Source organism: Clupea harengus, chromosome 15 (assembly GCF_900700415.2).
Source record: "Clupea harengus chromosome 15, Ch_v2.0.2, whole genome shotgun sequence".
Lineage (NCBI taxonomy): Eukaryota > Metazoa > Chordata > Actinopteri > Clupeiformes > Clupeidae > Clupea > Clupea harengus.
In genome coordinates, this window is record NC_045166.1 from 7,541,071 (window position 1) to 7,563,570 (window position 22,500).

General features: G+C 43.2%; 1 protein-coding gene and 1 long non-coding RNA gene across 3 annotated transcripts in view; one reads left to right on the forward strand and one right to left on the reverse strand.

Moving 5' to 3' along the window:
* cmtr1 (cap methyltransferase 1) overlaps nt 1-9,701 on the reverse strand; it is a 16,295-nt gene extending 6,594 nt beyond the window's left edge. Inside the window, exons 1-11 of one of the 2 annotated variants that reach the window (XM_031582105.2) lie at nt 9,455-9,701; nt 4,231-4,341; nt 3,857-4,017; nt 3,564-3,722; nt 2,961-3,053; nt 2,750-2,821; nt 2,570-2,664; nt 2,349-2,421; nt 1,932-2,130; nt 540-658; nt 117-213 (exon numbers count right to left, since the gene is read on the reverse strand). In XM_031582105.2, coding sequence (XP_031437965.1) covers nt 117-213; nt 540-658; nt 1,932-2,130; nt 2,349-2,421; nt 2,570-2,664; nt 2,750-2,821; nt 2,961-3,053; nt 3,564-3,722; nt 3,857-4,017; nt 4,231-4,341; nt 9,455-9,572 — 1,297 coding nt within the window. In that variant the 5' untranslated portion in view covers nt 9,573-9,701. Of the gene's footprint in view, nt 1-116; nt 214-539; nt 659-1,931; nt 2,131-2,348; nt 2,422-2,569; nt 2,665-2,749; nt 2,822-2,960; nt 3,054-3,563; nt 3,723-3,856; nt 4,018-4,230; nt 4,342-4,666; nt 5,142-9,454 lie in introns of those variants that run through there. The other variant, XM_012815752.3, reaches the window with a different exon arrangement.
* Nucleotides 9,702-10,647: 946 nt separating this feature from the next.
* On the forward strand, nt 10,648-17,149 carry LOC116223814. The gene is made up of 2 exons (XR_004165280.2): nt 10,648-11,508; nt 12,709-17,149. It is a non-coding gene; the product is annotated as an uncharacterized LOC116223814 (long non-coding RNA).
* Nucleotides 17,150-22,500: the final 5,351 nt, after the last annotated feature.

The window sequence follows — 22,500 nt, forward strand, 5'->3', positions numbered from 1 at the left end:
ACACACACACAGAAACACAAACACACACAGACAGAGACAGAGACAGAGACAAACACAAACAGACAGAGAGAAACACAAACACGCACAGACAGAGAGAAACACAGACACACACTCACCCGTTCTGAGCACAGACAGCGCCGTGAGGAACTGGCAGAGGAGGAGCTGCTTGCTGAGGATCTCCTGGATGTTCTCCTGACCCTCCACAGAGAAGCCCTGTGATGGCAACACAAGCCACACGTCAGTGAGCCACCAACACTTGCAGCCGATGGAAGGTGCTTTCAAAACCAATCTCCGTCCTTGGTACACCGCCAGGCCCTAATTTCATTGATGGGTAACTGGCAAGGAGCAAAGTCCGCTGTGCGTGAACTAAAGCTAATTTAATAACTTGGCAAAATCATTTTGCTAATTTAATACCATGAGCAAGATCCTAAGTGTAAACATGGGTGGGTCAGCGCAATGCTCCCACAAGCCCCGCGATAGCTTTATTTATTTGTTTATTTATTTATCAATAACATTAGGTTAATTTCTGAGGGTCTTACTCCATCTGCCATGAGAAAGTGCAGGCCGCGGCGTTCTGTGTTCTCCAGGACAAAGTTCCGGAATGCGGTGATGTTCTCTGGCCGTGTGATGTCACCATCACCATCCACCCCTCCCTCACCTGAAAGGCACAGAGAAACAGAGGGATGCGCGCAGGTGAACGATAAGAAAGATACTAGAATATAACATATAAATAATGATATATAATAATAAACATGATGTAAAATAAATGTATTCTGACAGATAATTTCGAAACACTGCCTTAAGAATATATTAATCAAATGCCTTGTATTTAAAATTACCTTGTATGAATCATGTGCTTATGTAAGCAGGAACATGGCTTTTCTGTGTTTCTGTGTGTGTGTAACCTAGATTATTAGGTGCTACTTAGTCTGCCTATGTGCAAGAGCATGTTTGGGTCAGAGGTGATAAGAAGGGTCGAACTGTGCTTCTTTCGACCTTGTGTAAAACTGACATCCTTGCATTGCAGGAAGCATAAGATGCCCTTGGACGTCAGAGACCCACCACGTGGTTACCCCTGCTGACAAATTGTTTTGGCGTCAGAGAACGCTAACTTCTATCTATATAAACCTTGTGTGATGTGTTTAATATTGCTTCTCTCGTCTGCTGCAGTCTGGGAGTGAGGACCCGTGCCTCTCTCTGACCTGCCAGGACGTGGTAGAGCCCGACAAGCTTGTTGTTGTTGTTTAATAAATATACTTATATGCAACTCTGGAGTCCTGAGGTAACTTGAGTGAAATTTCACCTAACACCTTCGAAAAGCAAAATTTACATCACAGAACGAGAAAGAACCAAGATAAGAAAACTTAATAGTGCAACAATACTAAGCACCCATTTTAATATAAACACTAAGCTAACTCTTCTCACAGGACAACCACTGACATGACCATCAGCTGCTTTTACACCATCAGCCAATGACAAATACTTTTTCCGTCACCTGACACTCACTATCGGTCATCTCCACCCCACACACACGGGCCTCTACACTCTCTGCTCCAGTCGTACCGTAGTAGGGCTCGAAGAGCACACACACACACACACACACACACTGGCCTCTACACTCTCTGCTCCAGTCGTACCGTAGTAGGGCTCGAAGAGCACACACACACACACACACACACACACTGGCCTCTACACTCTCTGCTCCAGTCGTACCGTAGAAGGGCTCGAAGAGCACACACACACACACACACACACACACACACACTGGCCTCTACACTCTCTGCTCCAGTCGTACCGTAGTAGGGCACGAAGAGCACACACACACACACACACACACACACACACACACACACACACACACACACACACACACACACACACACACACACACACACACACACAGGCCTCTACACTCTCTGCTCCAGTCGTACCGTAGTAGGGCTCGAAGAGCTCGCTGGGCGCTGCATAGAAGTCCTCCAGTTTGAAGTCGTTGGGTCCTCTGATGGTCATGCCAAAGCCTTTGGCGTGCCACTTCCTCCTCCAGAGCACGTACTCCGAGAAGCCGCCGGGTCCCGCGCACACGTCACCGAAATACAGCAGCTCCCCCTCCTTATCCCGTGTTAGTGGTTTCTGTGAGGTGGTAAGGTGTGCGTGAAGACGGGTTATAACATACCTCTCCAAAATGCTGCAGCACCAACTCATCACACTCACACAAAAACACACACTGGTCCAAATACACACAGATACATATGTACACACAAACACACACACACACATACATACACATACACACACCTCAGTTCAGCATACTAAAAGGTCAAAGGTAAGCCATGAAGGCCTTGCCTCACCCCTTGCGAGTCCTTTGGGTTGGTGAACATGTAGTCAAAGACATGGTCCATATTTGCCATTTTCATTGCAGCTCTGAACAAAAAACAAAAAAAAAGAAGAATTAGCATCCACACTGATGAGACATGGACTATTATCTTCATGCTTAAGGTGTAGCATCACTAACTTGCTCCATGATGCACAGGGTGAGTGAAAGGTGTGTGTGTGTGTGTGTGTGTGTTACCTGTTGAGGAAGAATGCACCTCTGATGGTTTCGTAAGCATTGGAGCGGGTACGTGCTCTCCTCATCTCCTCTCCCTCCAAATTATCAAACACACTCTACAAGACACACACACACACAATTAATAAAAAATACACACTGGCAGGACACACACTCTCCAAAACAGGGGAATACAGTACACACCTTACAGCGGAGAACGAGGTCCAGAAGATTTTCAGAGCAGAACTCTGTTTCATCCTCAATCTTCAGTTTCCTCTGGAGAATCACATATACACACACCTGTTCATCTACATTCTAATGGCTTTCTCTTTTTTATGACAGGATAAGAGAGTTGCACCAGCTACATCTGGCTGCATGTGTATGTATGTGTGTGTGCGTGTGTGTCACAGGTTACCTCTCCAATGTGCATCCAGTCTTTCAGCTCATCGGAGTCAGGAATCTCCGTGGAACTTTCTGGAAACCACTCCACCGGTTCTGTTGCACTGGGCTGACAGCGCAACATGTGTGTGTGTGAGTGTATGCGTGCACCGGTATGTGAGAACAGAAGAGAAGGAGATGAGAATAAAAAAAGAGGAATACAGAGAGAAAAGACAGACAGATGGAAGGAAGGAGATTAGATTTAGACAAGGGTAAAATTACTATAATAAAAACACACAACAAAATGGCCTCAATGACTTGTAGCCCACTCTTGCAGCAATACATCCCCTAATTGTAAACAGGGGGAAGGTAGGGAAGAGAGAAGTGAGAGAGCAAGAGACTGCTGTGTGTGTGTGCATGTGTGTGCATGTGTGTGCGTGTGTGTGTGTGTGTGTGTGCATGTGTGTGCTTGCGTGTGTGTGTATGTGTGTGTGTAAGTGTGTAAGAGAGAAAGGGGGCATGAATGAGTCTGTGATTTGTGTAAATGAGAGCTAGTTAGAAAAACTGTGTTGTGTGTTTAGAAAAGCGAGACCGACAGCGGCTGAAGGGATAATGGAAGAGACTCCCAAGTGGTCTGTACCGCTGGTTCATCCCGCCAGTCCACGTTGAGTTCCCCCTGGAAGCCTTTCAGTGTCAGCCCCAGACCCCTCCTTCCCCGCTGGGTAGACGCCTCGATAATCTCCTTCCGACCCTGGCCGAACTTTCCCAGGCCCTCGCCCTCACGGAAACCCATTTTAGCCTAGGGATGGAGAACAGAGTGCATCATGTCAGTATCAATGTGCTGCCTCGAAGACATCACCAGATTAGCCGAAAAGCATTGCACTGCTTGCGGTCATGTTTTGTCTGTGCATGTTTACATGATGAGTGCTTTACCATGAGCTTCTGCGAGACACTGTTGTACATGGCGAACTTGTTGGCTGCATCTGCATCTGCATCTGCATCTGCCTGGCCGTCTGACTCCTGGCTCTGCAAGGGTCTGGAAAAGCTAGGCCTGGCCTCCTCAGCATCGCTCATGGAGTCACTCTGACTGGAGTCTGTGCGCAAAGATTCACACAGCCGTGGACACACACACATTTAGTCATCGGTTAGCAACCTTACATGGCATTACACACACGACCCAAAACACACAAGCATGGTGCTCATGCAGGAAGCAATGAGAGGTACCTCTTCCAAGGTACAGGCTGTTCTGATTTAATCTAATTCATGGCCTGCTCCATCCCAGCCCACCCCACCCACCAGCATCCTACCTTGGCTGGTGGTGTGTTGCGCCGACTCCTCATCAGAGCTAGCCTCATCCCGCCGCTGCTTCTTCTTCTCCGACGGCTCCTCGGCCGCCACAAATTTCCGTTTGATCATTGCTAAAAAGCCAGATGATTTCAATATATGAGCTCATCAGCATAATATTCAGAGTATGTTAGACTGGCAAAGCTCAGGTAACCAGACTTGTATGACACTTTATGATTACAGTTGAAGGACAGCCATGTACAGGTAGACAGGTAACATAATGGGGTGAGTTACTGTAGACTTTTCAGGTATATACTGTGAATGCTTTCCAGACACCTAACAACAATCAAGTGAGGGGCATCTTCAACATTCATAATCCATCTTTAGATTTTATAGCACAGTCAAGAAGTATGAATAATATCGTGAACGATGTAGGCTTATTCAGTCACATAGACATACTTTGCTGAAGTTTATAGTGATGTAAGTTAATTGTAGTTCATTCCTGTCGTATGTCCTCTTGAACCTTGAAGAACAGTTTGACAATTTGCAAGTCTCAGTGACGATGAGGCATTTGCTGCCAGAGATAGTTACACGATACAAAATCTCTCGGCCACTCTCGGTTTCGATTTCGGCTCCAGCACAACTGGCCACAGCTAGCTAGCTAACTCGCTAACTCGGCTTGTTTACTTGTGACATGCAATCTCTCTCATCACAGAAAAGCTCACTGGCGACAGACGCTGGTCCTCAGGGACGCATGAGGGTGAAAATGCTTCAATGCAATTTTTTCTTTCTATGGAATCTATTAGTACGAAATCACTTTGCCTCGATTGTTTTGAGTTGTGGGATCAGTGTTGACCCGCGTCGAATTTCAGAACTGTCGCAGTTGGGGTCCTTCGATATTTGCCGATTTGAAATGACGTCATCTGTAGTAACACTTAATATTGCCTGTCTGACGCTGCTTTATTATTAATTAAGTTATGAAAACGTCATTACTAGTACAATTTCACATTCTAGTAGCGGCGAGACGATTTGCGTTTTTACAGACTGCGATAGCAGGATAAAAGAATCGATTGGATTGTACATTTTCGGATTACGGTCATTAGTCAGGTATTAATAGGGCGGGCAGAGCGGGCAATATGGGGTCATCTCTATAGGTCCGTTAGGGCGCTGTTGCTCGGTGTTCCCTACTGTGATAAGATGTTGGGAGTCAGAAAGAATGTGATGATATGAAATGGGAGGTTGAGATGCAACACAAAAGTTTGGGATAAAGTTGCATATGCAGAGTCAGTGAAAAGGACAGGATTGATGAAACATGTGAATGGAGCACCAGAAGGGAACAAGTGGCTTCAGGAGACAATAATAGGAGGGAGGAAAACAGGAAATATTAAAAGAATATATGGAAAGAAAACTAACTTGGTTACTTTCATAGCAGGAGGAATAAATGCAACAAGTCCACATCAAATCCAAAACAGAAAGAATCCTAATTGTTACAAAGGCACAGGCACATCACTTATATATGATAGGTCTGAAAAGGGGGGGGAAATAAGAGATTGATCCCGACTCTTCCTCACCAAGTGTCGAAGTGTCCTTGAGCAAGACACTGAACCCCAACCGTTCCTGATGCGCAGGTTGGCAACTTAGATAGTAGCCTCCACCATCGGAGATGTCTGAGGCATTAATGTGTAGAAAAGTGCTATATAATTGCAGTCCATTTATCACGGAGAAGCGTTTGCTCTATAAGAAAGTATGGGTGGAAGGCCCCTATCAGAAAGCCAGGGAAAGATACATGCAATCCAATAAACTATAGACCAATTGCATTAACGTCATATATAGGTAAGTTAATGGAACGTCTGGCACCTTATGGAGGAAAAGGGGTTAGTGGCAAGCTATTAGAGTGACTTCAGAAAAGGAAGAGGTACTACTTATAATAATAATAAACTTGATTTGTATAGCACCTTTCATACAAAACAATGCAGCTCAAAGTGCTTAACAGCAAAGAAATTACGTCCACAAAGAAATGACATGCACAGTGATCCACATAAAAATAGACATCAAATAAACATAAAACATAAAAACTAGGATAGAGTGCATAAAATAAAATAAAATGAACATAAAAACAGGGATAGAGTGCATACAGATTTAAGATAAAAAATAGAATACATAAAATGCATAACATAAGATTGAAAATAAAACTATGACCGAAAAAACTAGCGACCTAGTAATATGTCTGAAGGGTGAGGTGAGGAAAGCCCAAGTTAAAAAGAGACTGGTTGTGGAAAAGTGATAGAGAAATGTAACGAGGACATTGTTATTGTATTTTAATCTGCTTGCTTATCCTGTCAGGAGGCCTACAGGAGGCCTACTCTCTTGCTGAGGCAAACCACCTGTTTTTGTACTGATATTCATGCATAACGCTCTTCTCTCAAGGACATATTCTGAGATCACTGCTGTAACTTCTGTAACGATGGGACGGGAGAATACCGCCCTTTGTCTGTCATGAAACCTGCTTTTTATACTCACATAAAGGTTTTCTTTGGAGTCTGTTCATGATATTTGGTTGTGACACTCTCCCTCTTTTGCAAAAGATAATGCGCTGAAATTCTGATTGCTGGTCTTAATATAATTTATCTAACAGAATAGGTATATGACAAGTTCTGGAAAAAAGGTATTTTAATTAAGATGTAATTGATGGGAATAGGGAGAAATATATTTAATAGGGTTATGGACTTTTGAAAAAGAAACATTCAAGTTTAAAGAGGATCAGTAGTCTCCTGAAAGTGTGTGGTGGAGAATGGAATTTCTCAAAGGAGTGCAATAAGTCCGATTTTATTCACTATATCATGATAAATTACATATTTGCAAATATTCAGCCAGGAATTGGGAGATCATTATTTGCAGATGATGGTAGCTTATGGACAAGAGGCAGAAATGTAAACTATGTAGTCAAAAAAGAGCAGGAAGGGATCAATCAGGAAGAAGCATTGGGAAGGGTGGAGGGTTTCAGATTTTCTGGTGAGAAAACAAAGACTTTACAAGAAGGAAGACGGGGAGGAATGTCCAACCGACACTTTATGGAAATAATCTGGAGAAAGTTAAAAGTGTTTGGTTCTTGGGGGCATACTTTGACTCTGGATCAAAGTGGAGGGAAAATATAATGAGAATTATTGAAAAATGTAAAAAGGTAATGAATTTGACTAAATAATTCATAGATAGCAGAACAGAGAAACCACATATAATATGTAGGGAAAAGGTAATGAATGTTATGAGACGTTCCATTTCCTCTGCAGAATGGGGAGCAGACACAGCACCCCTAAAACAATGTATGTGTCTATGATTACATTAAGAATGGAATATGGAAGTGTAGTGTATGGGCCTGCTTTGAAATCACTACTGTCTAGTTTGGATCTTAGCTGAGCCAAGACACTCAGTAGATGTACAGGGGCTGTGCAGTCTTCACCGATATGTGCACTGCAGGTTGAGACGGGAAACGCCATTGGGCTTGCAGTGTAAGCCGCTCCTAGAGGGCTACTGGGTGAACCTGAAGGGGATAGCCACACCCAACCAAACAGATGATACAGACATGCTGGGAGTGAGGTGAGGTACATGCCTCAAGCTTTGGGTGGACTGGGGAATTATTGGCACAGGATGTGGGGATAGATGACAAGCAGTTATGCCCTCTAGGGTTATGGCCCTCAGTTCCGTTATGGGTACTGGAGGCTCCTAAAATTGATCTAGAATTGCTTGAAAGTGAAGGAAGAAGATTTAGATCTGGTGCATGGCTGATATTGTCACATAGGAGAGAAATACCAAAAGCATATTCTTATCTTTACTGATGAATCAAACAATCCTGAAATTATAGTCCAGGGTTGGAATGTTGAGATAAAAGAACATCAAATGTCCTGAATGAATGCTCAGTAGAACTGAGAGCATTACAATGGATAGAACAGATCCAACTTAATAAGGTGTTGGTGTGCAGTGACAGTGTCCGCTATCAAAAGTATTGGGGCTGGTACATCGTTTGGAAGGAAACACATCTGGAGTGGCAACAGTACTGTGAGCAGGAAACAAAAAGGAGGCACCTATATCCATTACTGCGTAGGTACACAGCAGAGAGAGAAGAGATGTTTACAGAAATGAAGGAGGTGGGTTTGATAGAAATATCAGTTGAAATATTTTAGAAAATGGGGCGGATGAAAGAGGAATATATATATTTTTTAATTCCTGAAAGACACTGGTTTTATTAATAGGATGTAACCATGGTGGCGTGTAATGAATTGATCCAGAAGGTGGCAGCAATGCAACAGTGAAACCAGCTGTCGTAAAACGACACAGAAGTAGAAGAATGTTGACTGACTGAATTATTTTGTCTGTTCTTGCACCATGCTTTGTATTTATAAGTGGTGAACCTGAAGTAATGTATGCCATAACTGGAAATTTCAAGTTGAACACTTGTAGCTGTCTAAAGGGACATGCGCAAATATTTTATTATCAGACATGATATTACATGTGATCTAACTATTTAATTGATTATCATCAGTAGCCTATTATATTGTTATCACCCTGATATTTAATGAAAGATCGTCTACATCTGCAGCAATTCATATTCAATATATAGTTGAGCAACAGAATGTGAATAATTAACCATGAATAAAAAAAAACCTGCACTGTGTTGCCCAGATATCTGCTAAAGTTAGCATGCTAACCAGATCAGTGCACAAAGAGTGGATGGTGTTGAGTGGAGAGCAGTGATCAGGGGCTACTTCCTGTGAAAAAACGGTTACAATTTTAAGGCATTTTATGGGTTGAAAATGCGTTAACACGCCATCTACTGTTTAAAAACCTGAATGCAGATGTAGAGGCAACCGTTTAGGACTTCTGCACGTCATGATAATGTACAATCTGGGTTTGGTCTCTCAGCCCCTTGCCAGCATTTTTCAAAATTATGGAATTATTAGGTTTTTCAGGTCAAACAGTTTTGTTTCTCTAGAAAATAACGATGGTCATATAATGGGAAATAATTTATTGGATAATGCTAGCTGGTCGTCTCCATGAAGGCTTCGCATTTCAAACGCTCAATTACCCATTATATTAATGTTTTCATGCTACATGTAGCCCTTAGCCTTCCCCACAACTTTTTGTTTACTTCTGCGAAAGGAAGGAGGTAAGTGTTTACAAACACAGTTAAACACCGCCCCCAGTCTGCTTGGGATGGGAAGTAAGAAAAGATTTAAAGACAGCCTGACTGACCTTGTGGACACGCTGATGATTGGCTCTCTTGATGAAAAGACATTTCCTTTAATGGGATCCCCCTGATTAAACAGCCCGAGGGGATGTTTGTCATCTTTGCACGAAACCACTTGCGCATTCATTGCCGTGCCCAGGTCCTTGCAATTATTTAAATGGATTTACTGCATGGAAGTGATTTATGTTAAAGCGCCGTATCAGTCTTCGTTGCTGGGTAGATCCAATTTGCCACCAGTAATGACACAGTTAAAGTTTCGCTAAGCAGCTTTAGAGTGACCATCATAAATGGCCTATGGCACTGATCTAATGCTCGTGGGCATTTGTGTCTCATTGATGCGATGACCATGTCGCGTGTTTGGGAAAGGGTCTCTAAAGATGGATCCTAATGAAGTAACAGGTGTCGAGAATAGGGTACATTCTCCCTGTAGCTCTTTCTCCTTCTGTCTCTCATTCTGGATGTGTTTATTATAGATTGGTTAATGATATTGAAAATTGGATTGAATTGAAAGCCTTTATTGTCATTGTATTTGCATACAATGAAATTTGGAGCGCTGCTTGTGTTGGTGCCATGAGGGACAACATATAACAACACAACAATACAATAAACAAAAAAAGATACATTGTAGTGTGTTCTAATGTTAAGGGTGTGGGTTGTGAGATTGGTGAGGATGGGCAAGTAACTTTTAAAAATGGTTTTCTTTTTAATCTGAGGATGTAATATACGTGGGTATTACAGGTCGTCTATATTTAATGTATAGGGTGTTTTAAGGGTGCATTAATGTAAAAGTTTGAATACTGGTTCAATATTAGTGTTAAACCTCCCTCTCTCTCTCTATCTTTCCTTCCCTCTCTCTCAATCTCTCTCCCTCCCTCCCTCTCTTTCTCTCTCCCTCCCAGGTTCCATGTAGGCCGGGATGTAATCTCATTCACCTCTAAAATCCACCTGACGTGCTCGTACACACAGAACCTTTCGTGTGAAGTATTCTGAATGGAATACTTCCCCGAAAAATCCCAAAGCTTGACTTGTAAAGTCATCATGGAACTACGTCACGTTTTAAAGCAATACCATTTTTAGCTATAAAACATAGCTTATATACAGACTTACCCCAAAGAACATGATACATCATGTCACATATATATGCATATATAAATTGCTCACTGATACTGGCACAGACCAACAAGACCCATCTTTCCATTCTTTTCTTCATAAATTACTCTCGAGGACTTGTTTTTAATTGGGGATATGGACTGATCTAAGTTGTTTTTTGCAATTGATTGAAGATGGTTTTTCAGTGTTTTCACTCACAGTCTCTCTCTCTCGCTCTTCCTTCTCCTGATTAGTCAGGACTCTTAATTTCTCTCACTCTATACAAGTAGAGAGAGCTCACCTCTAATAGATTTATGCCGCAGACATTCATTTTGACTGTTAATTAGCTCCAATCAGTGATCTAGACGCATTGACGTCATCGCCTTTCGTAATTATGCCTCTGACAGTTATGAAGAAGCCGTTGAGGAGGAGGGGCAGCAGGGGCTCACCTGTACAGACAGAACAAAACAGCTCCACAGCATCCCTGTCTCTGTCAGACCGCCAGTGGTCAGAATAATCCTTTAACACATACACACACACACACACACAACCTCACATGTGACCATTACACAATCTGCTGCAGGCTTTATATATCACCTGTGGGGTGGAGTGTTTGGAGAGGTTACCGGCAGATCAGACAAAGGGGGCAGTGTGCGCTACCACAGGTGTGGTGAGGATGCGTGTGCGTGTCTCTGTGTGTAGGTGCCCGTGTCTGTGCGTATGACAGGAGGCAGGGAGAACACACATACAACCGCAGAGGCCGCGCTTCAGCTCCCAGGTGGAAGAGGCAGCAGCAAAGGGCCTGTGTGAGGAGGTACAGGGAGAGAGAGGGGACATACAGAGCCAGCAGGTCGGCTGAGGTCTTGTCAAGCTAGCCTGTGCAGAAAGTGCGAGAAAGAGTGAGACTGAGCTCTTCAAGATGTTCTTCCGAATCCCCCTACTGACTCCGGGATACATCAGATACCTACAGGTGGGTGCATCTCCAGGCTAAACAGCAGCTATTCACTTAGTCTTATATTTATATACTGTATATATTTTAAGCATCTTTAAGAACTTTGAAAAGCGCTATATAAATGTGATGTATTATTATTATATTTATATGTAGTTGTATCATTCTTATCCATCCCCTATATATTGGTAAATGTTATGAACTGTATTTCATAATAATTATCAGTTGTGCTGGACTGTGCTCAACAGAATATTGTCTATATACTATTATAGAAACTTTGAAACTCACTTTGTCACAATAGTCCTCTATTGTGCATATGATGTCTTATTTTCTTTTCTAATGTTGAGACCATGACAACACTTCTGTACTTGGTGTATTTATACGAGGGAGGTAAAGCACAGCATGACACAGCAATGTCTGGAGAGTGTCCTGTGAACTGTCTGTGTTATTCCGTGAGGATTACAGAGGATTCAATCCCTGCTTGTGTATGTAGCTCGCAATGTCTTGGACGTCTTTGGGGTCAAGTTACTGTCCTCTAATTGGATCAATGGTCAATTGGCATGTGAAGTGCAGAATCAACCAAGTGTTTTTTCTGGGACTCACTGCAGCCGGTTTAAGATGGCCTCATTTGTTGTTTTGAAGGTGATGAGTGTCAAGACTAATTATCAAAGAAGTCTCTACAGGTGATAATTAGAATGATTTAGTGAGGTAACTGGCTCGCTGTCAAAAGCTGCTGAGAGGAACACCAGAGAAGTGGTGGATTCTGGGAATAGTCCTGCTCTGGACACACGCATGCACACAGACACACACATACTACACACATGCACACACACACAGACACATACACACACACACACACACACACACACACATACAGAATAACACAAAATTATGCACACAATAACACAGTCTCCAAATAGCAAACTGAAACTCAGAGATGCACACAATAACACAAGGAAACAGTCACACATAGATCCTCATTCTTTAGGTGAGATACAGAGTAAGACTAATCTAAGACAGATGAATGCTTTATGGTTATTTGATTTTCACTAAAATAGCTTTTATAAAATCAAATGCATTTCTTTATCATACCCCAAACAGAATACAGATGAATTGGGTGAAACACAAAATGACTCTTGATTGGTGTGACAGATATCCCTGGGTACTGTCCAGTTGTTGACTCTCTGTTGACTATCGTCTCCTGACCTCCTGCCTTTATAGACGCAGGCCACACAGGCAGTGCTGCACAGACGGGAGGGCCCGTACTCGCCGCGACTGGCCATGTTCCTGGGGGTGATGGGCATCGGGGTGTCTGGCTACGCCTCGCGCCAGCTCACGCTTCACCACAAGCCCTGCTCCAGGCTGCTCCGCTGACGGCCCCGAGACTCCACCCGCCGCCCGCGTAGATGGGCACGCCAGCACGCTAACTCTCTACAAGGAAGAACCCGACTCTTTCTCAAAGCCTCCTTCCCACCCATCCTCTCCCTCTCCCTCCCTCTCTCTCTCTCATATTTTGACAAAGGGGGTTTTGACAGGTTCCATTCTCAGTGGCTGTGTTTGCTTTCCTAACTGCTGAGGCTGGCTAGACAGGCAGGTTGGGCTTGACAAAAGTGACCTTAACGTCCCCTTAAGTGCCCCTCCCTTTCCCAAAATGATTGACAGCTCAGAGTATGACTGTAAAGTTTTCTTTGACACTTCATTTACTGCTTGGCACAGCAGGGATGTATCAAAACAAGGTGTTTAAGCTGATGCTGTTTGCCTGGCTCCGATGCTGGCCCATCCTCCTTCAGCTCAATCAGTCCCTGCCTGTCATGTTCCCATAACCTGTGCCTTAAGGAGCACCAGTAGCAGGGTGCAATGCTAATAAACTAGGGATATGCTAATTGCTAAATGCTAACCGGGTACAATGCTAACAGGAAGCAGCAAAGGTGCTTGCAGGTCTAACCTACTCCGTTAGATTTCCTCAACAGAAAGTGAAAAACAAGCTTCAAGCTCTGAGGTTGTTGTTGTTTTCAGGCTTAACAGGCCTGAGATGTAGTCTGAGCGGATGTGGCATCAGCACAAGCCTCGTCTTGAGGATGACCTGGCAAAGCTCTCCACAGCCCAGCATGGTGCTCAGCTGGCGACTGTAATGGCAGGACACTGCTGGCATTTTAGGTGTGGCACCCCTGTGAGGTCTGGTACAGCTTGTGCCGCGTAAACACAGGCTCATTGATTCCTGCCGATAAGCCATCACGGCTATCCATAGCTCTGTACAGAGCCAGGCAGGCTATTCTAGGTCCCACGGCACCCTGGCGTCTGCTGTGCCCTGGGGTTATTTATGCCCCATCTGCAGTGTTGGGAAGGTCACAGACGGGCTTGTGTTGAACATGCCAAGACTGATCAATAACTCAGGTAGCAGGAATAAAATGGTACGAAGCAAGAAGTTCAGTCAAGGGAGCAGGGACATGGCAAGTGACAGAAGTTCCGCACATTGACTGTGGCGCTGGCAGGCTTCTGTGGACCGGCAGTTTCCACGCCACGGACTGGCATCGGTTTTCGGGATTAATGATCGATGGAACTGTATTCTGAGTACCACCTATTTAAATTTAAAAGGTCCTCAGAAAGATGGAGTCCGTGTTGAGAATATTTATGTCCAGACAGCTCTGGCTCTCGTCAGTGGGGATCTGGTGCACCTGCACTTTCAGCTCAGATGGTTCCTAGATAGAGACAGATGCTATTTGAGTTAAAGAAGAAAACGTATTCATTCAGATGGTTCCTAGATAGAGACAGATGCTATTTGAGTTAAAGAAGAAAACTTATTCATTCAGGGTTCCTAGATAGAGACAGATGCTATTTGAGTTAAAGAAGAAAACGTATTCATTCAGATGGTTCCTAGATAGAGACAGATGCTATTTGAGTTAAAGAAGAAAACTCATTAATTAAAGTATAATGGCTGTGGGCAGTTCAAGCGCAAGTGGGATGGAAGTTGTATGCACCCTGTGTCATGGATCCCGAGTACAACATTCAGCACGTGTTGCGGCTGTCACCAGCCAGCTGTGCGTTGTATCCTGCTGCTCAGGATCTATAATTGGGCAGTTGTTATATTGGTGAGGTTAGGTTGTTGCATATGAGAACTTGCATGTGACAGTGAGAAGTTTGGCTGCTGTGGGAAGTCCCCAACCAATAGCACAAGGAATTTAACATCTTTTCCTGTGTATGACTCAAATGAGCCTCTACCGATGAGAATGCTTCCTGGTTCCTGTGTTGAGACGTTAGGAGGCTGAGCTTCCACCGTCTGACGATGGGTCACACTGGCCACTTCTCAACTATTTTCAGCTCACAGCGCCACTCAGGAAGTCCAAATGAAGGGCCTTGTCATTATTTCAGGCTGACAGATCACAATAAGTTGACAGAAGGCTTCACATTGCTAAAGAAAAGGCATAACTGAATTGGGCGTCTCACATAGAGAGAGAGAGAGACAGAGTGTCTGTCAGGTTTAAGTGTTTCATTAAATTGCAGATGTGTTTATCGCGAACACTGGGAAGGGTTGTTTGCTCTGCTCTGCTCTGCTCTTTACAGGAACAGATTTATTTCATCAATCGTCTACTTCAATTATTCCTTTTTGAAAAAAATCTTTGTTGACAGAACAAACAGTTTGAACAGTTTGGTAAAGATGAAGAGCAGTCCTCACCTAGACTTACTGTCACTTGTTCAGAGAGATTATTTAAAATATATGTATCATATCATTATATGTTTTCATAAACACATTGCAGGTTTGCACATTGATTTGTTTGTTTGTTTGTGTTTTGTTGTTTTCGTCTGTACAGGCATGAAAGTATTTCATATGTTGATATTTTAATTTTTTTGCTTATATGTGTGTCATGTTGTACCAGGAGATTACACAATGGGACATTTGAAGTTCAGTTTCCATGCAGATCAGAGCTGATGCAGATACACTGAACCCCTGAATGACCACTCAGGGGTCTCATTCATCTGTGAAGGGTGTCCTGGGCCAGCCAACCCACAGATAGACACCCCAGAGACAGAGTGACCCACAGAGTGTCCCACAGAGTGACCTGTATGTAGAATGATTGTGGTGGTGAAGAGGGGGATACAGAAGGGGTAAAGTCAGCAAAGAGATGTAGAACCATGACCATAAGGGTCTCTTAATAGAGAATAGCGCTTTCATTTATTGATCAATAGCCTATATGAGAATTTCTTCCTTTGTCAACCTTTGTTTATGTGACTATATTACATCACCATGACCTGAATGGTCTCTTAACGTAGAAGATAGTTGATGTGTTGATCAATCGACGTTTTTTTCTCTGACTCAAGGAATGTATCACCGACAAAGAAATGTATGCTAGCTTAAGTCGATGTTTAAAAGCTTGTTGTGAGCTGACACGTCTGACATAATGTAGGGCCGACACGGGTTAAAGAGAGCGTGTGAGCATGAGTTAATTAGAGTAGCTAATTCAAACATTCCAAACGAGAGGCAGCCCCTACACAACAAGCGATTACTCTCTTAAACGGGCCACGGGATGAGCCGCTCATCTTTCTGATCCCGTTAGTGCTTCCAGGAGGAGATAAACGGCGCAGGTCACAGTCACGGCAGCCACATACAGTACCTGCACGTATTCCCAGCGTCACCATTTTCCATGATAGTCGGCCCTTGAGACTTGGTGAAGAGCTGCTCGGATCACACAGGGATAATGATGGTTTAAATATAAAATCACCAGAGAAAAAAAACAGGCGCACTAAAGGTTAATGATGTAGGCACAAAAATAAACAAATTCCTTTTCTAAAAAGGATACACAGGTTTTGCTCAGGTTGCACAAGCAAAAATCTTTTGATATAATATTTTCAATAAAAAATATTTTCACTGGTGTGACTGATTTTCAGCACAGTTAAGTCTAAATTAAATATTTTATCTGATAGGATTTCAACAGAAATTGTCTACATGATACGTTACATAAACCGTGAATCAGTCATTTGCAATATTATTAAAAAACAACCTTATGTTACGTTGTTAATTCTTCTCATCCTGAAAATGTGTGTTTTGTGACTTCAGGATTGTGTAAAAACTATCTGTAAACTAGATTTAGATGAAATTTAGATCACAAAGCAGAAACAGTCACAGAATTCAGATTAAAATCAGTAGAGCTCATGGTCTCTTCGATTTCTGTTGTGTTTTATTTCTATTGCTGTTCTTGTTATTTTTGTTTCTATATTCTACAATTCTGTGTAGATGAAATGAGAGACCTTTACCATTAATGAGAATGAAAATCCTGATTTTCTCTCCAGGTAAAGTGCAGTGGGGGATGCAATGGTTAAGTTTAAGAGCCTCCCTCAGTTGTCATTTACGTCTGCTTTATACAACCTCTGCTATAAAGCCCTGTGGGACCTGGCCCTTGCTGTTCTACAGTTTAAGGCCTGGCACCCTAAACCGTGGAGAAAAGCTGCCAGGCCCCCTTTTGAATTCATAGGATCACCCTGATTCTGCTCCGCAGTGTGAATAGGCCCGGGACTTGGGGGCTGTTGCCATAGTGAACCGATGAAAGATCAAAGCACCTTTTGTTTAGCGCTTGGTCGTCATAACAAGCACCTTGTTGAGTGTCAAATGTTTATTTTTATCGCCCTGTTTTGCGTCTGTTGATGAATAAAGAGCTATGTAAAGGGACCGGTGTGCTCTTTGTGTCTGTGTAAACAAACAGCAGAGAAAAATACAAGACTCGCATCAACCAAAATACATGGAGGTGCTCCAGCACCACACTCACTGTCTGTCTGTCTGTCTGTCTGTCTCTCTCTCTCTCTCTCTCTCTCTGTCTCTTTCTCTCACACACACACACACATAGAGAGAGAGAGAGATGCAACATTATCAGTTCCACTCATACACTGTACAAGTCATTCTTTCACTCACTAGATGTCAGTAATGCTTTTATTTTAGACAGTTGTTCCATACAGTACTTGTAGTCTAGCACTGTAGTGACATGGGAACAGTATATTTCACTCTTTTTTCACGCTATCTCTCACTAAAAGACTCCTGCTGGTGTCGAAGCTGCACTGATAGAAGCAAGAAACATTCTAGAAGGCTAGTTGACTTCACCCTAGCCTGTATGAAAAAGAAACATGACAGATTGCATTAGTAAGGCTGTACGACCCATAGGAATGCAAATCAGGGTCAGTGTATATGTATGTGTGTGTGAGTGTACATATGTGTGTGTGTGTGTGTGTGTGTGTGTGTATATGTATGTGTGTGTGAGTGTACATATGTGTGTGTGTGTGTGTGTGTGTGTGTGTGTGTGTGTGTATGTATGTGTGTGTGAGTGTACATATGTGTGTGTGTGTGTGTGTGTGTGTGTGTACATATGTGTGTGTGAATGTACATGTGTGTGCTCTTGTTGAGTTATGTTTGTCTCTGTTCCTAATGATCCTGGCTTTGAATGTGTGTGCGTACGAGTGTGTGTGATCCAGCTGTATGAGTAATGACTGATCTGGTCCTTAGACAGTCACCCCAAGGCTATGGCTCACACATACACACACACACACACACACACCACTTCAGCTACACAGGATCTCAAAGCTGACCCACTTCGCTAAGCTTCTCTCCCTCTCTGTCTGTCTGTCCCACCCCGTCTCTCTCTCTCTCTCTCTCTTTCGCCTTTTATTAACCTTCTTTCAATATTTTCTGTGCCTCTCTTTTTCAGTTGGCACGAAACACACAGACGTACACACAAAAATGATTGCAGGGTCAAACATAAACGTAGGCATAGATACGGTACATACGCATGTAAAGTCAGTTTTTCAGATTGTATGAAGTTAGAGTGGCTATCTGCTGTCTTTCTCTACCTCTTTGTGTGCTTTAGTCCTCCTCTCCCTTCTCTCTCTGGACCTGAGATACATTATCTCTCTATTATGCTTCTAGCTCTCTCTCTCTCTCTCTCTCTCTCTCTCTCTCTCTCTCTCTCTCTCTCTGGCTCTCTCTCTCTCTCTCTCTGGACCTAAGACATTCCCTTCTTTGTTAGGGACTGCAAGATACTGAAACCAGATCCCTTATTACACAAACACAGAAACGCAGTGTGCGAGAGATATTGTGTGTGTGTGTGTGTGTGTATCTGCTTTCTCTCTCTCTCTCCTTCTCTCTCTCCCCCTCTCTCTCTCTGTATCAGTGATAAGTCTTGAGCCAAGTGGAACAGACATGATAAGAGCAACAGGAGAGAGCTGCGAAAGGCCGTGCTAAGAAAAACACATCTTTATCATAATCATACACGCTCTCTCTCTCTCTCTCTCTCTCTCTCTCTCTCTCTCTCTCTCTCTAACACACACACACACACACACAGACCCACACCCAATCTATTTTTCTCATACTTACCCCCAGTGCATCAGCGTGTCCAAAGTAACGACACTGGCAGTCATAAGTTCAACACGGACAGTGCAGGACAATAATGTGTGTGTAAGTATTTTAAAACCAACAGCTACGTCAATACAGGGTTAAAGGGTTTCTGAATGATCAATACAGGGTTAAAGGGTTTCTGAATGACAGCAAGACTTAGAGCTGATCATCTCTTGACCTCTTTTAAGAGCAAATTCACGCCTGATGCCTCTTAGTCACTTGTTTACCTCATTGCCCTGCTCACTCACTTAGTTATACCTCCCCTATCCCCTGCCACACACACACACACACACACACACACACACACACACACACACACACACACACACACACACACACACACACACACACACACACACACACACACACACACACACACACACACACACACACACACTCACACACACACACACACACACACACACACACAATGCTTTGGGGTTGTGGTCTGATCTCAGTTGCAATGACTTTGTCTCCTTGTAATACAGTATGCCTCATTTTCAGTGCACACACACACACACACACACACACACACACACACACACACACACACACACACACACACACACACACACACAGACTGTACACATATTCATTGTATGCCAGCAGTAATTGGCAACTTGATAAGGCAGCGATCAATAGCGGATACAGAGGAAGTCTGCTCCTCACAGTATGATGCTGCCTCTGTGTGAAGTTTACTTCAGGTCATCTGAGGTCAAAAATGGGGGACTATGTTCAATCATCTAGTGACTGAAACAATCATATTGTTCAAGACTGATCACTCCCCCTCCCATGTGGACACAGGGAAAGTGACACTATTTGTTTCATGAGTCCCGTGCCATGGAAAGCTATGCTATGCATTATCTACGCAATGATTGGATACTTATAAAAGGACCATGAAGGTTACTGATTGATACAAACCGTAGGAAAATCAAACTAAATACACTATGTCAGGGTTTCTGGGATATCTGTAAATATTGAACGTTTTTGCACTCTAACCTCATCAGTAGCTATCATCCAGTGCTATCTGTAATCCTGCTCTTAAGCATACAGTTGACGAGAAGCAGCCGGCATTGCTTCAGTACCTGACGGCCTCCCTTCCAAGGGAAAGTTGAAGTGGGCAGGCAGTGCATGAAACACAGCTCCTACAAAAGCAAAGGGTCTTTTAAAGCCTTTCACTTCTTGGTAACTTTTGTGGCTCAGGGGAATTAAACGTGCCACATATTAATCACATCTTGTCTCTGCGAGTTGTTAAACAGTTACTAATTGTTTAAAATGCATCCAGGAAGAACAGATACCACCGGAGTATTTTTGGAGTCGATGGCCCAGTTGTTCTCTCTACCTCCCCTCGCTCGCTCGCTCGTTTTCTCCATCCCTACTCATTTTTGCCCTCTGCGACCTCGACGTGGTCAGTATTTGTATTCCCTCCCGCATTCCACATCCACTAAGCTGCTTTAAAGAGAGTGTTAACAAGCCTGGCAGCGTGGGCTAGCAGGCCCCGTTTCGCAACACAGCCATACAGACTGCAGCATTGTTAGCCGGACCCAGAGAGAGAGAGAGAGAGAGAGAGGGGAGAGAAAGAGACTTTGGAGAGAGAGCAGAACAGAGGGAGAAAATACCACACTATAAAAGAAGAAAGAAGAAAAACTCTTGTGTGCACAGAGGTGCTACGGATAAAAGTTATTGGCCTCGTAAATTTGAATGTAAAAGAGTTCAGTGAGAGAAAAGCTAACCTTGAGTTCAGGTGAAAAAAAAGAGCGATAAAAAGCTAAACAGGATGAGAGAGAAGAAGACTAAAATAAATGAGAAAAAGAAAGAGAAAATAGGAAGTAAGACAAATCAGGGTGAAGTTTTAACTGTATAAAAATCATATTCAATCGCGAAAACACTAGGCAATGGAATAGTGTCAAATAAGAATTCGGAAACCAATGTGTCCAAGTTTTGGTTGGCAAAGAATTGAAATGTGAGAGAGAGAGAAAAAAAAAAAGAAAGTTAGAGAACAGACACATAGGCCAGATAAGATGTTCTGACCTCGTCTGAGAATGAACACATTCCCGGATTGCTTGTGTAATGTGGACGTGTGTGTGGGGGATGTGTGAGCATGAAGTTCACCTGTGGTGTTCCAGTGAAGCCCTCATGCTGGTGAGGACAGCCTCCACTCCGCTCTGCTCTGTCACAGGTCACACATGAGGGGAACTAAAGCAGCACAATCTCATCAGAGAGATGATGACTCGGCACTGAGTTAATCTTAGAGGGAGGTCGCCATGATCTCACTACCCAGGGGGTGGAGGGGGGGGGGGGTTACGTGATGAAACCCTTGACGACCTTCACCAAAAATACGCCCGTGGTGACAAGGTACATTTTATCTGTAATGGTCTGTTGTAATGCCGTTTTGATTTAAGTGTGAAAATTCTATTTCAAAAGTATGTATGAGTTGTGTGTGCAGTTTAGCTGTGAGTCATACCGACACACCTGTGGTGTATGTAACACTTCTAGGATATACACCAGAAAAAGCATTCAAATGAAAGGCTTTATTTATAGATGTTTCTGCCTGGGTATGTGTACAGGAAACATTGTGCTAAAGCAAGTAAATACATGAGATCCGGCTCTGGGACAGGTGTGTCTGCTTGTACTTTGCTTGGTCCGTGTATGTAAGATATGTAGGGTAAGCCGTAAGTCGTGGTCTTTTAGTGTACACAGATCCCCCTCTCCTGCCCCGTTATGTTTACTGATATTGTGCTAAAGAAGAAGAATAACCTAACATTTTACATAATATCACCCCCTCCCCACCCCCCACTCAAAAATATAAATAAATAATTATATATGTATATTAATATATAATTATGATCATTATAATATATATATAATATATATACTGTGCAGGTGTTGCCTTTGATAGTGCTGGGGGTTTTGCCTGAACCCAGATGATTGTCTGGTCATCACTCAAACTTAGGAGAGGTGGTCCAGCACCATAGCTGCTTGGTTTGCTTGTCCTTTCCCAAGGATGGTGTTATGTTCTTAGCTTGAGGTGAGCAGAAAACAGCGTTAACTCCATTTATATATTTGGGCAAGGATGTGCATGCAAGGACGTCTCAACACAACGAAAGTGAACAGCTACACACACTCTGAGATTCTTTTGAATGAAGAGTGCATTACAAATAAAATAAATTATTATTATTATTACCTCACAGTTCCCATTGTTCCCTGCAGTCACTGAAAGCACCATTTTTACAGGACATACAGTGTGGACTGCTGGACAGATGTGAAGAGACTTCTGCCAAACATTTCAGAAAGCGATCTTAACTTAATTTCAACTTTAACTTTAAAATCAGTGCAACTTGTGATCCAGACTGAATACCTTTGAGCCGTACCTTCCATCTGTCAATCTCTGTGTTTGCAGACTGCCCTCTTGTGGCATCCCGCACGTTTGGGGTCAGTTCGATTATGGTCATCGAAGAATCATTTTATGGCGGTGTCCGCTGCCTTCTTCCATGCCGCACTTTCCAAGATGGATTGGCCATAGACTACCGCTTACTGTTCAAATTAATGTATTGGCGTATCAAACAGCCAGCGTAGCATTCAAAGTCACAGGTGAGAGGACGTACGTTTAAATGTTGCCTTTGAAAAAAAACTTCTAA